This window comes from Agelaius phoeniceus, chromosome 3 (assembly GCF_051311805.1).
Source record: "Agelaius phoeniceus isolate bAgePho1 chromosome 3, bAgePho1.hap1, whole genome shotgun sequence".
NCBI classification, from domain to species: Eukaryota; Metazoa; Chordata; class Aves; order Passeriformes; family Icteridae; genus Agelaius; species Agelaius phoeniceus.
In genome coordinates this window covers 67239935-67255262 of record NC_135267.1, presented here as the reverse complement: position 1 = coordinate 67255262, position 15328 = coordinate 67239935, and the positions used below count along the sequence as shown (strand labels likewise).

The 15328-nt window shown below is 37.3% G+C and overlaps 1 protein-coding gene across 5 annotated transcripts in view; it reads right to left on the bottom strand.

The window, feature by feature from the left end:
- GRM1 (glutamate metabotropic receptor 1) overlaps positions 1-15328 on the bottom strand; it is a 187322-nt gene that overhangs the window by 137927 nt on the left and 34067 nt on the right. For all 5 annotated transcript variants that reach the window (XM_077175522.1, XM_077175523.1, XM_077175525.1 and 2 more), the window contains exon 3: positions 11081-11330. In XM_077175522.1, coding sequence (XP_077031637.1) covers positions 11081-11330 — 250 coding nt within the window. The remainder of the gene's footprint in view (positions 1-11080; positions 11331-15328) is intronic.

Here is a 15328-nt window from a genome sequence, read left to right as displayed (position 1 = left end):
AAAAGCAGTGCATTTAGTTAGAAAATGACATGAGGACAAACATGATGCTATGCCTAACATAAATTTTGAAAATTAGTCAAGGTAGACTCATATTCCCTGATCCATTAGAAAGACTTGATTTAATTAAAAGCCAGCAGGTGTAAAGTACAAAGACATTCTCTTATATTCATACTAATATTGGGAACTCATGGGCACCACTTAGTTTTTCTCAAAGTTAATAGGAAGTTCTAAACAAGAACAACATCTGGAATTTCTATACCAAGGATGAAAATTACAAGAAATATCAATCACCTGGTTTGAAAACAAAATAGCCAGACAACATTCTAGGAGATATATTGCTTCACAAAGGAAAAAAGAAAGAGTAGAAGTAAAAGATCTTAATTTGAATCACAGGCACTGAATGCTTACCACTGACAAACACAATCCTAGAATGTATGGATGTTTCTCTTTTTTACAGGTAAGATCTTCATATCAGGAAGATATTCTTATTTCACACTTGCTTTAGGAACCCAGAGTGTCACTCATTATTCACAGCAGCATGAAAACAGAATTCAGCCCCTGATATTTTAGTGGAGAGGTTCAGTTCAGCAAAAGCATTCTTGTATGGAAGCCTGATGGGCTAGCAGTCCACCACTTTTTCTGTTTGGAATCACGATTCTGCTTTTTCATGTATCTTAACATACCTCAGTCTAGATCAGAAAAAAATAATCATTGCCTGTAACCAAATCTCTATCACACTCCATCGCTGTCTTATATAAAGACTTCTATAACTCATCCTCCCCCACTTCCACATTCTATTTGCCTCCCTATAATGGATGTTTTTCTTCCTTGCATTTTAGTGCTACCTCTTCTCCTTTCTTAGCCTTTTATCTTTCCTCCTTCTTAATTCTGCCTATATCTCTCTAAAACTGCAATTGTTACCCTGCTGGAATAGCTGGTTGTACAATTACTTGATTAAAGTCTCCCCATCTAAGAAGTATTCCCATAAACATAATGGCAAACAGATAAAAGAAATCAGTCATACTTGGACATAGACCTCTCAATGTGCTCTATCATCTTCTATTTTTTTTAAACTTAGAGACAATGGAGAGTGTCTTGTAAATGCTGCAAGCTCCCCATTGCCGTTCAAGGTTCATTTAAAATATGGTGTAATCACCCAGTTGAGACAATTCCTTTGAGATGCAAGCAGATTAACACTTCTAGTCTTGTTCTTTAGGTATTCCACTGGAAACCAGTCTGGGTGCTGGCCTTAGCAGTGGTGCTTTCAATAGACTTCAGCATTTGGTTCTTTTGCTTACATTATGCTACCCCTTAGTGAGTCCCCACATGCACTCAGCTTGCAACTCTGAGAATGATCAGCTGTCAACCTCCAAAGTCAGAGCACTGGCCTAGTTTCTCTCCCTTATACCTTTGCCTCTCCTCTGAACTTAGTTTTAAAATACCAGGGATAGCTTATGAGTCCAGATTCAAGGCAATTACAGCATTTCAGGTCTTTAAAGGCAACAGTGGTTAATATGATACCAAATCCATCTTGTATTTTTAATAGCAATAATAATACAAAGTCCCATCAAGAACAATTGAAAACAACAAAAGGAGCAGTCTTACACAGCTGCACAGATACTTTTGAGTGGGAGGGCCTCTTTTTTTTGACTGCTTGTTGCACATCTACAAACAAAAAGAGGCTACATCATTCCTAAATTGGTAGGTTTATTTAATTATGGCTTTAGGTGTAGGGTGCTCATCTGCCTAACACAAAAGAAGAGTCATGAAATTAACCTGTTCCTCAAGCATCTCCTTCATATGAGTAAGATTTTCAAGAGCAAGTTTTGCTTATCTCCATTTCTGATTAGGGAAATGCTAAAACTCTTCATGACTTAACAGAAAGGAAATTACACCAGCACTATGGACTTTTTACTACACAAAATAGCAGGTGCTTGAGGGTTCAAGAAAGTCCAGACTTGGGTAAATGGGGGAGAAAGACCAAGAAAGATGATGAAGATGCAAGGAACAAAATACAGTATGAAAGGAACTGAAGAATGCAAGTAATATATAACAATAAGGAAGCAGCTAAAAGTGTATATTCAGAGCTACACCAAAGGAAGAGTAGAGAAAATTTATACATTATAAATGGCAACTCATAATGATTCACCCTGCTGTGAGAAATAAGCAGAAATCATAACTGGAGTCACATTCACATTCTTATTTCTGCATACAGAATTGCTTAAATCTGACCTATTATGCAGCTTTCCTGATCCTCATGTTGACATGCAAGAGATGATTTTAAGCCTCATCTTAGCAATGAAAAGAAGGAATTGAGTTTGATTCTGCAAAGCAGAAGAAAGGAGATCACTCCATTTCTATTAAGCGAAACAACAGTAGTGTATTTTTCTTTCTAGCTCTGACTTGCATTACATCCTTCCAGTATTACCCTCAAAGAGGGCCAGGAAGAAAAAACCCCTTAAAACTGACTCTCCACAGAATGAATAAATAAAACCAAATCACCAGCATGTAAAATAACTGTATGAGCCCTAGGTATCAAAGCTTACCCACAAATAGCTCATAGTGAATAATGCATGCGGTTTAAAGTCGGTTAAAATAAGTGCCAGGTCACTTATCAGGCAGCAGTGAATTTGCAAGACTTTGAAGCAAAATTCTTCTTTTGATTCTCCCTCTCTGAGGTACAAATAACTGAACTAAGATGCAGATAAGTAAAGACTGGAACGATATGTGGCCAAGAGCTGGCCAGTCTTTAAGTCCACAGTCTTTTAGTCCCATAGCAGGACTATTGCCTTTTCAGCACCACAGGCTGGTGGTGCTGAAAAGGCAATAGTGAAACATGAAAGAGCCAGCTTTGACTTTGTGAAACAAGTTCTTGACATCATTGGGTCCTAAAGCCTGACTATACCTCAGAAACTGAAAGGATTTTTCTTGGCTGAAAAATTCAGCAGAAAACCAACAGACTAAGAATCTATCAACATGGGTCAATTGCCTGTAGTCACTTTAATTTCTGCTTTTGAGACATAATGTATTTGGCTGCCAGATTACAACATTAGCATGACCTAAAATTTTCACAGTGCATGTTCATGAGGATGCTTCAGGACTAGCCTCCCTTCAGATGAATTCAGCTCCTCAGACTGCTGAAAGTTGTGCACATTTTCCAGCCTTGGAAATGTACCAGGGTTCTCCAGCAGAGGCCATTAGGGTAAGGGCATTTGTAAAAGGAAGGAAAAAAATTAATGAAAAACAGGCAGTATATAAATTATAAGGCCTTTCTCCACAGCATCATACCCTGCTCTTTATTTTGCCTTCTCTGCTTAATGAGCCAAAGGTTTAAACAAGCACTAAGTTTCTGCACTGAAAGTGCAGCCAACTGATTAGTCAAAGGAGCTCTAAAGCTGTTCACTCCCTCCTTTCCAGAATGCAGGAGAAAGGTGCTTAAATTGCAACATAAATTATTTTCCCCTTGGTGTGCTTGTGCCTGTCAAAATAAGTGTTGTTTGTATGGGTACAGCTCAGGCAATTACCATCATCTTCAATCAATAATTTAACCCTATTATCAATGTTCTTCTAGTGACCCAAAAACTGGAACTGTTACTAACAGTTGATGATATATATTCCAATATTGCAAGAGAAAAATCTATTTTTATACCAAGATATATCAAGAAACAAGAAAATAATTGTTCTTAAATAATAATTCATAAAAATTATTATGATGATTCCAGGTAAGATTAATCTTCAATTTCTGTTTTTCCTCTTTAAAAAAAGCTGATTAATTTGCTGCTTAGAATTAAGAAAATAAACCTTACAAAAAATGATAGAGTTTTATATTTTGAGCGAGGGTTTTGCTCATGTTTTTTATCAGAACTTCTATAAGTTTCAGTTCTGTTTGCACACTAAAAGGAACTGAAAGTAAACTAGAAATTTGAAAGGTCACAGTATTAGGGTCTTATTTTAACTGTTGTGAGAAAAACAAACTTTGCTTTGGTTCTTAACCATTTATGAAGAACCTCAGCCTCACAGAGATGTGTCTGACAAAGTCTGGCCCTACATAAATTATGCAAAGACCCTTGAAATAACATAATTCAATATGATTCCTTCACATAAAAGTACAGCATCATTTTCCAGATGAGCAGCAGCCATCCAACTCCTGTTTTCTGCAGGGGCATGATAAAACATATACTGCCTAATAAATAAACCCTTAACACACAGCACTACTTAATAACTCAATTATCTAACATCCACACTAGTTCATAGACAACAAGCAGACCTTGAAATTTTGCACATTTTCAGGGTTGGAAACCTTTGCAGAAAACTTCAAGGTAAATTATTTCTGTCAAGGTTGGTCTTTCCTTGCATTCATTTGGACATTACTAGCTTAGATACCTCTTCCTGCAGAACCCATGCCAAGACAACTTGAAAACACTGAACTTTGCTTTCCTTTCCTAAGTAAGAAGCATAAACTGTGCTAGAATCCCAGAAGTTTTAAGAAATCTAGAAATGTGAGGGTTTTTTCCCCACAAATTTTACCATCATAAAATTCAAGCATAACATTTGGTAATTTTATTAAGACACTTAGTTGTATGTTTTTGTTTCCTCTCCTATTCCAGTGACTTAAGGAAGTAAAAGATACAATTCCTTTGCTTTGATAATCAATTCCATTACATCTTCAGAAGCAAAAAACCACTAGTCCTTTACTTTCTCTCATTTATGGAAAAGGTACGTTAATGGCTACCATTAAACAGTGTATATTGCTTTAAAACAGGTATTAACATCCTGTTTGTCAAGCCAGAAAGCTTTCATATCACTTTAAAAAACTGAGTAAGTATTTGCTTTATTAAAACATCTTAACTTATAAATTGGTATTTTAATAATCATTTGCAAAACACCAATATCTTACCTACAACTTCTGTACATTTCATCCTCATTTAAAGTGCTGAGTGCATACACAGAAATAGCTAAGGGTTACTACATGTTTTTAAAACTAATTCTGGATGCCCATATGAAAGAGGTTTAGTTACATACAAAACCTAGTTTAACTCACATCACATAGAAGCAAGAAGTAAAAAGACAAAAGAACAACCCCCATATTTTAAAAATTGCCCCCTGCAATACATAAATCCCACTTACCATAAAAAATATGCATTCTTCTTGTATTCTTTGGTCTCTAAAAGTGAGTATTGCTTCTTTTATTAAAACTCAAAATGCAGTTCTGCTCAAATATACTGCTATTTAATTGGCACTTAATATGCAATCCCATTTTAACACGGATTGATGTTATTGTAGTTTAGAGGGTAAACAAAATATGTTTGCTCAGTCTTCTTGCATCATGTAATTCTGTTTTCATCCACACAGATTATAAATTCTTGTCATAGTAAACAGGTGATAGACTGCAACTACCAAATGAACCATGAATAAGGTATAAAATTTTCTAGGGATATGCTCTGAGGTCTCAGACTTTAAAGTTAGCAGTGGATCCCATTACAAACCTGGATAATATTCAAGAAATGGTTAGATGTTGCCAGGTGGGACTATCTTAATTGACAATACTTTGCTAAAATGTCAACTTCAGTTAGACTCTGAAAGGATTTGAAAAATGATAATGACTTATTTCAGCATTTCACAGAAGTTACCTCAATTTTAATCCATGAATTTGAATCCAAACCTAGCTAAACTTCTGATTATATCTAAACATTTATTTAAACACAGTCTTCCATTAACCTGGAGTGTCAACAACAGAAACATTAAAAGTAGTCATTCTAAACATCTTTGGTCATGGAGGTACCAGGAAGAAAAAATAGTCCCCTTTTCTGCAGCAAAATGTATGGAAAGTAAACCTTTGGGTCTTAAATTACTATTTTTCTTTTTATTTTCAGCATGAAAATTGTCTTGTCATCTTTACTTTGTACTTTCAAACCTCTGAGTTTTACCACCCAGACTGCCCTTTCAAAGAACAGCGCATGGAATATGAATGGTTTGGGTTCAATCATATATATTTGGCAGTGTTAAATTACTGCCAGTTTTCTTAACACGTTCCCATTCATAACAAGTTGGCATAAAACAGTATTATGAGCAACACTCTACCATATCTACTATTTTTATTAGTTTTATAAGGTCCAAAGCTATCCTAGATAATCTGTGCTAGAACAAGGCAGGGGTTTTCCCCCATTGACAACATATTGTTGGTTCTTACTGATTTCTTTGTAATCTCTTAAGTACCTAAAAATAGCAATTTTTATTCTTAATGAATTAAACACATTGGCCCTGCAAAACATTTCAGCTCCTTTAGGAGAATGAGGACATTTGTCATTGATTTTTCAAAAATATGGGGCAGCCCAAGTGATGAAGACATGGAGAGCAGAGTACAGCATCTGTACTCTGCATTGGAGAGCAGAGTACAGCATCTTTCTTTCAGCTAGTCAAATTTAAAAGAACAATCATATCCTCTGATGGTCATCTCCCTTATGAAGAATATTCCATCAACAGTTGAACATTCTCAGTCATTTGATAAGTAATGCATGAGCCAGGGACTCATCAGGGAGCAAGAGGCAGGCAGTCTTCTAAGCCACATATGTGAGGTGGTATTTGTGATACTCTTATGTTATTTGTGATGTCAGACCTGAATGAAAGAGAAATACATCATGCTTTTGGCACTGCAAGCTATGTCATCTGTAAGCTTGGTCAGCAGCCAAATGCTCACCCAGCCACTTGCCAGCCACCCTACTGAACAGAACAAAGGTAGAAAACAGAGAGAAAAAAATCTCACAAGTTAAAATACAGAAAGGGAGATTACCATCACGGGCAGAAAACTCATCTTGGGGCAAATTAAAATAATTTCTTGCCAATTAAATATATTCAAACAGAGAGAAACTTTGGTCACTTCCTTCTCCTGCTTCCTCGCAGAAAGCCCGGCTTCCTGACCAGATTCTTCCTCCTCCCTCACTAAATGATGTTATGGACCTGTCAACTTCTGCTACCACTTTTTGACAGCTGGGTGATTATTCTGCATAGGGTTTGGGTGCCTGCCTTAGCCATGGTGTCCTCAAGAGCAGAGGCTCTCCTTTCTCTGCTGTGATGGAGCTAAAAAAGGCTCAATAGTCTCAGTGCTAAGGAACTGAGGGGTCTGATTGGGGTAGGCAAAGCATTCCTCTGTCAAATGATGTCAAATGCTGTACTAATTCAGTGAGATTACATGTGTGTTCTGCCATAAAATCCCAGGCCTTGGAAGGTGATAACTGCCCTAGGCATCTGCCAAAATCCTCCCACACACCCTGCTGCCCAGGGATTAACCACATCAGGTCACATTTCTCTGTCAACTCACCAACAAATTGTATACTCTTGCACTTGGATGCAATCAAGTTCTACACATCCAGACATATCAGATAATAGGACCAAAGAGTTTAGAGTGATAATGCCTAGTCAATATTTTAGAAAGTATGAATTTAAATGCCAAACCCATTATTTATATTGGCTTTTGAAGGGGGAACAGTCAGAAAAAATTTCACCACAGTAGGTACTCTGAAAGCTTCATCATCCTATGCTAAATGAGTTTTATTAGATACATAGAAAGAACAGACTTGCCCTTCAAAATGGGTTGACAGAGAATCCAACCATACCTTCACTGCTAAGCATTCAAACTTTGAGAGATTGATCTACTGACACTTAAAATTTATAGTTCTACAACAGCCCATTCAGCAGCTGTTGTAGAATATTGGAGACTGTAAAGCATCAGAAAGCCTACAGAAGTAAAGCAGTACCTAGTCCTTTACAAAGGACTGTACTGAAAACCAGCATGTGCACTAATATAACCCTTCCTTTGTAAAGTTCTTTGTACTTCTACACAGACCATTGAGTGTAGGAGTTTGAGAACAAATTGTGAAAGAGCATTTTAATTTCCAACTATTCATCTAAAAATTTCTCTTCTCCAATGAGCTCAGAGCATCTCTTAAAACTGGTTATTTCATTTGTTTATCATCTGCTTTGCATTACCCATATAGATTCTGAAAATTCAGTTACACACCTTTTCTTGACTCATAATCTCAAGGGATATTTAGGAGATTCATCAATCTTGCAAAATTCTCACAAAATCTAACTGATTCTTATAAAGTAATATAAAACCCAGTGGCCTGCATAAACCTGATTAGACACATGAAGTTGAGCATCTTCCTACATAATCTCTTCACATCAAAACTAATTTCTGCTAAAAGAACTATCACCTGAACTCCCTTAAGAGTACAGTTAATTTTTTTTGCATAATTTTTGCCTTTGCTTACTCCAATTCTATTCTATTATTTCTTTTTATACAAAAAGCCATGACCAAGTTTTGCCTTCTTTCCCTTTCATTATCAGTCTCTTTCAAAATTTATCATCATCATTTCGTAGTTTAATAAATTTTCTTACTCATTCTCTGCTGCATTTCAACACTATCAATTTCAGAATATCTGCCATTCTGCCTCAGGCAGTATTGTAACCTCATCTATTGTACTGTTTTAATTCCAGCTCCCTCCAGATTCAGAGAGAGGAATTCCCTTCTCACTAAAATAACAGACTCCCACTTCCAGTAGTAAAGGAGACTGAACTTAGGATTAAACAGAAGTCAAATTTAGTTCCCAGATCTCTTTCTCATAGCATGAATTTAGTTAAGCTAAGCTGTTCCTGTCTACTTTGACAAATAGCAGTATTGAAGATGTAGCAGGAAGAGAACTATTTAGCCAGGTGTTCCTTTGCAAAGGCTGCCTCTTTACAGTGAATCAGAGCAGAGTGTGGGGTTGATAAAATGTGGCTGATAATAAACCTGTGGGTAAACTAAAGGCTTTGTTTAGCTTATTATTGAAAAAAAAAATCTTGATTTCTCATTCACTCTCACTTCCTTCAATTAAAAGAATGTTCTTAAAAGGCTCTTAGTTTTTTGCTTAGCTGGGTACTTGAATAAAAAAGACTGAATAGCACATCAAAGTAACATTAATGTGTGCCTTGGTTCCTGTTTGTATATAGATGACCAAATTCATAGCACTGCAGTTCCACTGCAACTTACTTATTCACAAGTTTGCTAATTTGCCATTTTTTAAAATCACTTAATTAAGACAATTCAAAGAAAATTTCTTTTCTTTTAGTTCTGCAAGCACATAAGAACATGTGCAAGCCCTATAATACTTTTTATTTCAACCAGCTGTTGTGCACAATCTAGACTATGCAAAGCAATAACCAGCCTGCTTTACAACTGACAGAACCCATTCAGCCCTAAAAAGGAGTTTCCCATACTCAACTACCAGCATGAAGGAAGGTGTTGTGTTTGGGGGCTCAAAGTCAAAATTTAAAGCTTAAATATTCCACATATCCAAGGAGTAGGGGATTGAGTGGTTTAATAGGAAACCAAGGTTTGTGGCCTAATGTAGGAAGTTTAATTTATTTGGTTCTCAGTATGATCAGCATCAAGAGGGAGCAACAAAATCAGTGAACAATGAGACACTGGTTTCTTTGTGACAATACACAAAGAAAGCACAGCACTGTCCAAAGCTTCAGGGTGTTTGCTAAAAGACAAGGGATGCTGTCACTGAGACTAATTTTATTATATTCAGTTTCTTCTATTCACTGAAAACCCGTACATAAAATGTGTCACTCCCAAAGCCTTCCATTATTCATTTCAACTGATGCAAACTAAATGATGCACTTGAACTAAATGTGCACTTGCATGTGCACAATCTGGAACACACCATTTTCAATACATTCTTTCTGTTTGTTTTATTTTAGTGCTGACAGTTGTCCAAACGTGCTACATCTTATTTTCACAACCTTCTGGAGATACTCTAGAACCTCAGCTTCAAAAAGATAGCAAACAAGGACTGCAACAAAAAATTGATGAGATTGACTTAATGCTTTCAGTCTATTCCTTAGGCCAGAGTAGGTATCTGACTTGTAGAAATCATAACTGTGGGTTTTGAGGAGCAATACAGTCAGGGGAAGACAATATCCCAGCAGAGACCAAAAGGAGAGGATCTCAGTCACAAACGCAGACACAAAGACTTTAGGGAAAGAACGGGACAAATAGAAGTCAGGATCAAATGACAGCGGAAGCTAAGTAGGCATGGAAACAACTGACAAAGGCCTTGAAATAATTAATTTAAACATTCCTTCAAGGAATGTTAAAATTACAAATAAAGAAACGAGAGTAAATAGAAGGATTAAAGCAGACATTATCAATCCAACATGGAAGACAGACAATATCCATCCTCATCATTTGAGCAATGTTCATCAAGACAGAAAAATGGTCAAAGACATTGCAGAAATCAAGGTGAAAGTCAAAGAAGCCTCAAAATAAGAAATATCACAAAAAATGAATTGTGGATAAAATGCATGATAGAACTAAATGTACTATATTTCAGTGATTACCTACAAAGATAAACTCTAGTAGAGCAAAGCAACCATTCTCATTTTGATAAAAACAGCCTTTTTCTGTCCAATACACACCTGCACTGTTACTTTGGTGATATAAAAACACACATACATACTCATTTAGCCATCAACAATTCTGACATTTTAAAAACCAAACCAGTCTGCATAATATCAGTGCCCCAGCTTTCAATAGCAAAGATCACAGCAAAGTGTACAACTGAGAATGCAAGGTTATAATCATGAGACTGGAAATCCAGTAATCAAAAACACTTGGTAATTGAAGTTTCAAATTATGAGGGGTCATCGTTACTCAAACACATAAAATTTTGTCACATGCCACAGATCATATACTGAAATCAGAATTCTTCACTCCCTGCTTCAGGTCTAAAAATATGTCCATGAAACATTCATCTAGAGTGTGCAAAAGCACAAAACCAGTAATGTCATATATCCATATAAAAAGTTATTAATTAATATTTAGTTCAGCAAAAGCTATCACCACTGATCAAGCTGGCACACATCATCATATCTCCTTCCTGAGTATCTGCTCTACCATCTTGCCACTTTTCTTGCTGTAAACAATTAAATATGGAAATCACCGGTAGCCTAAGCTGCACAGCTCTGAAATCAAAGGCCTGCGTACAGGACAAGAGGGAGAGGACAGGCAGAGAAAGCATGCTCAGAGCCTTACCTTCCAATGAGCAGGAACTCCCCGAGCACCCCCAGGCGGCGCATGGCGATGAGGATGCCCCTGACGGTCATTCCCTCGCAGAAGCACACCACCACTCTGGCCTTGGGCAACCTCTCCCGCAGCTTGCGCAGCAGGCGGTCAAAGCTCTTCTCACCGGCGTTGCTGTAGATCTTGTCAGAGTGAGCAATGCAGAGACCCTCTTGGGCAGCCAACTCTTTGAAGGCTTCCATTCCACTTTCCCCATAATTTCCTATAAAAAAATATATATCATGCATTTAACCAATTGAATTGTGATGGGAAAGTGATAGTTTCCCCCTTCAAAATCAAGCAGCATTAGCAGAAGGAAGAGCAAAAGAGATCCATCAAAGTGAACGTCCTCAGAGTTCAGTGGAGCAACAGGATATCCATGTATCAGTAGGTCTTAATAGAACTGGAGACTGCAGTTCTGGGAGGGGCTACTTACATTGACTTACAACAGAGAGTAAAGGGGACTGCAGTTCTGGGAGGGGCTACTTACATTGACTTACAACAGAGAGTGAAGGGGATATTAAACAAGGAATGGATAGGTAGAAAAGGGGACAGAATGGACAGTAAGAGTGAAGTTTGTTGACATTTCTATGGCATAACCCACAGGCGAGCTAATTTAGCAGAACAGTAACAGCAGAAAAGGGGGAAAAGGACTTAATTCTAACATGCAGTCCATGTTCACAAAAGTGAACATGAATGGTGGATGCACATTTAAAACATACTGATCTGGTAACATTTCCAAAGTCTAATTTGACCAAGCAATTTTTATGACAGCTAAAATTTAGGCTTGATGGTGTGTCTCTTAGAATAGGAGACTTTCTAACTGAAAGAACTTCAGAAATAACCCTTTCCAAGGCAGAAATATTTAAACTGTGTGGTCCAAACTATGTATAAGACCTGATTCTCAAATTCACATCTATTTATACATTCAGCAAGCCAAAACAACAGTTTTACAAAACTCAGAGGGCCTTCTGCTATGGAAACAGGTGAAACCCCAAGTTTTCTTTGAATATTTTATGCCTGACATGAGCACAGGACTTATGATGAACACCCATCATGTAAGAGGAACAGATGGATTAAAAAAAACCCATATCTATTAAAAGTAACAAGAAATGGTTCAAAAAGAGAATAATTAATTTGATGTTATCCATATCCATAATGTTTCTTTCATCTAATGAGGGAGTAAAATCAGATATGCTGATCACTTCTAGACCCCAATCTTTTCAAGCAGGTGGTGATTGAAGAGGTCCCACTTCCCTGTTTCCAGCAACTGTTTGAAACAGCAAATTGCAAAGAGGGGGACTTCTGAATAAGGCTAAATTTCTTAAGAAAAAAAAAATTAAAACTCCTCAAAAGTGTAGTCATCAGAAAGAAAATGCAGCAGGAGACAGTTCAGGCATTCTGTATAAACCCAGTAGAAATGTGTGCATTTTTCCAAAAACATGGATCATTTGCCACAGATCAACACTATGCAGACACACTAAGACAGTCATTGTCATACTAAGTTGCAGACAAACCTGACAGGTCTAGTGTCAAACACAAAACTGAAGTTCCCCGGCCCTTTGCACTGAGCTGCCCTAGTTTCTCATAAATTCCAAGTGCAGCAGAATGGCCTCTTTTCTAGCCTGTGACTCAACATCATACTCAGCAATCAGGTCAATTCTGCTTTTTTTTCTGTGAGCCAGAGGTACTCCTGAGCAGCAGTCCTACATGGGTGTGGGGAGGAGAGGAAGATCTATGCCTGGTGGGAACACAACACCAAGCAGCCCAATCCCACAACCCTGTACTTGGGTAAACCGTGTGGCCTTGTCATATGCTGAGAACAACCCAGATGGAGCCATTTCCAGGTATTTATAGGCCCAGACCTGCACTCACCAAAAGACTTACTCCAAGGCAGTACAGTTTGAGCCGTGCTGCTTTGATGACTTGCCTCAAGTTCCAGACTTGAGGCAGGACAACCTCACCCCTGACTTGTCATTAGCGAAAACTTTATGTTTCAGCAGAATATATTTCCCAATTTCATGTGGAACTTTGTTCAACAGAGACTCCTTTGAAACCAGCAAGGTTATTCCTAAAGTCCTATCTAAGGAGGGACAGGAGACTAAACTGAATGCTATTAGATATTTAGGCAGTGCATATTAAAAAAAAATATATGTAGCAGGTTTCTTACCCAAACTTTAAAGAAGGGTTCTGTCATACATCAGTAAAGCACTAATTTTGCTGTAGTTCAAGTTAATGGTTGCAAGAAATGAAAAAATAAATCCATTTGGATTGATTTTTCTCAACTTTAATTTTGATGAAATCACAATTATCTCAAACATAGTTTAACCCATACTAACAGTACATCAGCCTACCAAAACATATGCTAAGAGAAAGATTGGTGTCTATAAATTCAGTAAGTGTGATAGAGAGTCTAGAAGGGAAAAGCTAATTAAGATCAAGAACAACATGAACACAAGATGAAATAGGCAAAAAGCAAGGCAGAAAATCTGCAGCTCTAAAGGAAAGATTTCCAATCCTTATATGAAAGTAGCATTACAGCTGTCCAGTAGCAGCACAAAGTCTGATGTTTTAGTGGAGCTTGCTCAGCTCACAAAAGCATTGTGTAAAGCAGGTTTCTGCAACAGGCCAGAGATGAGACTTGGTGACCCTGGAGGTTATCTTAAAATCTGTTTGCCATGCTCCCAGAGCAAGACAACATGCTGCACACCTTTCCCCTCCAGGGAAAAAGATCAGAGAGAAAAAGAATATGTGACATAAGCTACATAGATTGTTCAATGCACTCAGCTACCGAGGTATGGACAATGTAAGGGTGTATATGGAAAACACCAGTTAATTCTGTGCAATAGCCAAGAACACAGCCATCTGTACCAGCTTGGTGGGTACATCCATTTCAATACACACTCAGACAGCTGAGAGGGGAAACCTGTAATGAAAGAAATCTCTTCGTGATTGTAGTCATTGAAGAGTTACATCAGGGCCCCAGGCTAAGACCTTTCTTCCTTTGAAAGGGCCATTGAATAAAAGATCTAATCTTATCTGAAACTACCTTTTGCTACCAGGATCAGCTGTAAAAGGCAAAATAATTATTATTGTGATTTTCTTTCTGACCTCTACTCAAAACTAGGTGAGACAGTAACATATTTTAAGCCCTACAATTGGGGCTCAAACAGCCTTTGCCATTTTTTAACCTTTTTTATGGTTTGTTCAACTTGTACCCTAATCAAAAAATCACACATTTTCCCTATATGTTTCATTCAGTCTGTACAGCAGTATAATGGTAAATTCTAAACCTGATATGACTACAATTTTGCCAAGAGGATTTTTATAACACTTTTCTTTCGGGGCCAAAGGAAGCTTTGCTTCACCTCTGAGGAAATTCAAGATAAGGCCATTTCTGAGAGGGATCCGCATATCTAAAGATACTGCTGAGAGTTACATATAGTGGTAATTATTCTCACTCATTGCATTACATGCCTTAAATATCTTAATAAAAAACATTAGGATGCTGTAGTAAAAATCAGAGATGTTATCTTGATCAACAGAAGACATACAAAAGAAGAAACTAACAAAAAATTCAGCCTCATAAATTGCTCCTGTGAGCCAGTAAGTATTACATTTGTGCCACAGCTATACTGAAACCAGAACTCTTTGGTTGTATTAACACTTTAGTAGCATGGGGAGAAGAACCCATGAGCTCCATCTAAAAGGTTTATGTTCTTTTTCTTTATTACAGCTGTTTGGAAAATTTGTCCCCATTCTCTTTATCAAGAGAACCATTTGGTTTTCATTTATGAAATGAAGCAGAAACAGCTCAGCAGTGAGGTGCTTATGAGAATCCTGGAGACTGTTTTCTTAAGGGACGCATAGAATGTCTGTGTGGGTCTTCCCAAGCCATATAACTGTTGTGTTTTCAGGGGGCTTGAAAACAAAAAAGTGTGTCCCACTTAATCTCTATATTTGAATGAAATCAGCCATTGATTTATTTGGGTAATAACATAAGGAAATATGAATCATTCATATTTGAACTGAACATTTCCTTGAAATATAGGCTAATCACCATTTAAAAGAAAATCTTAAAGACCATAATGCTGAAGAGAAAGACTGTTCTTTCTTGCTCTGCTTTAAGTGTCATTAGGAAATACCAACTACTTTCTTAAGACCCTTTTAGAGAGACACCTACAAAACTGAAAAAACCCTCAGCAGAGAACTGTGCCTGGA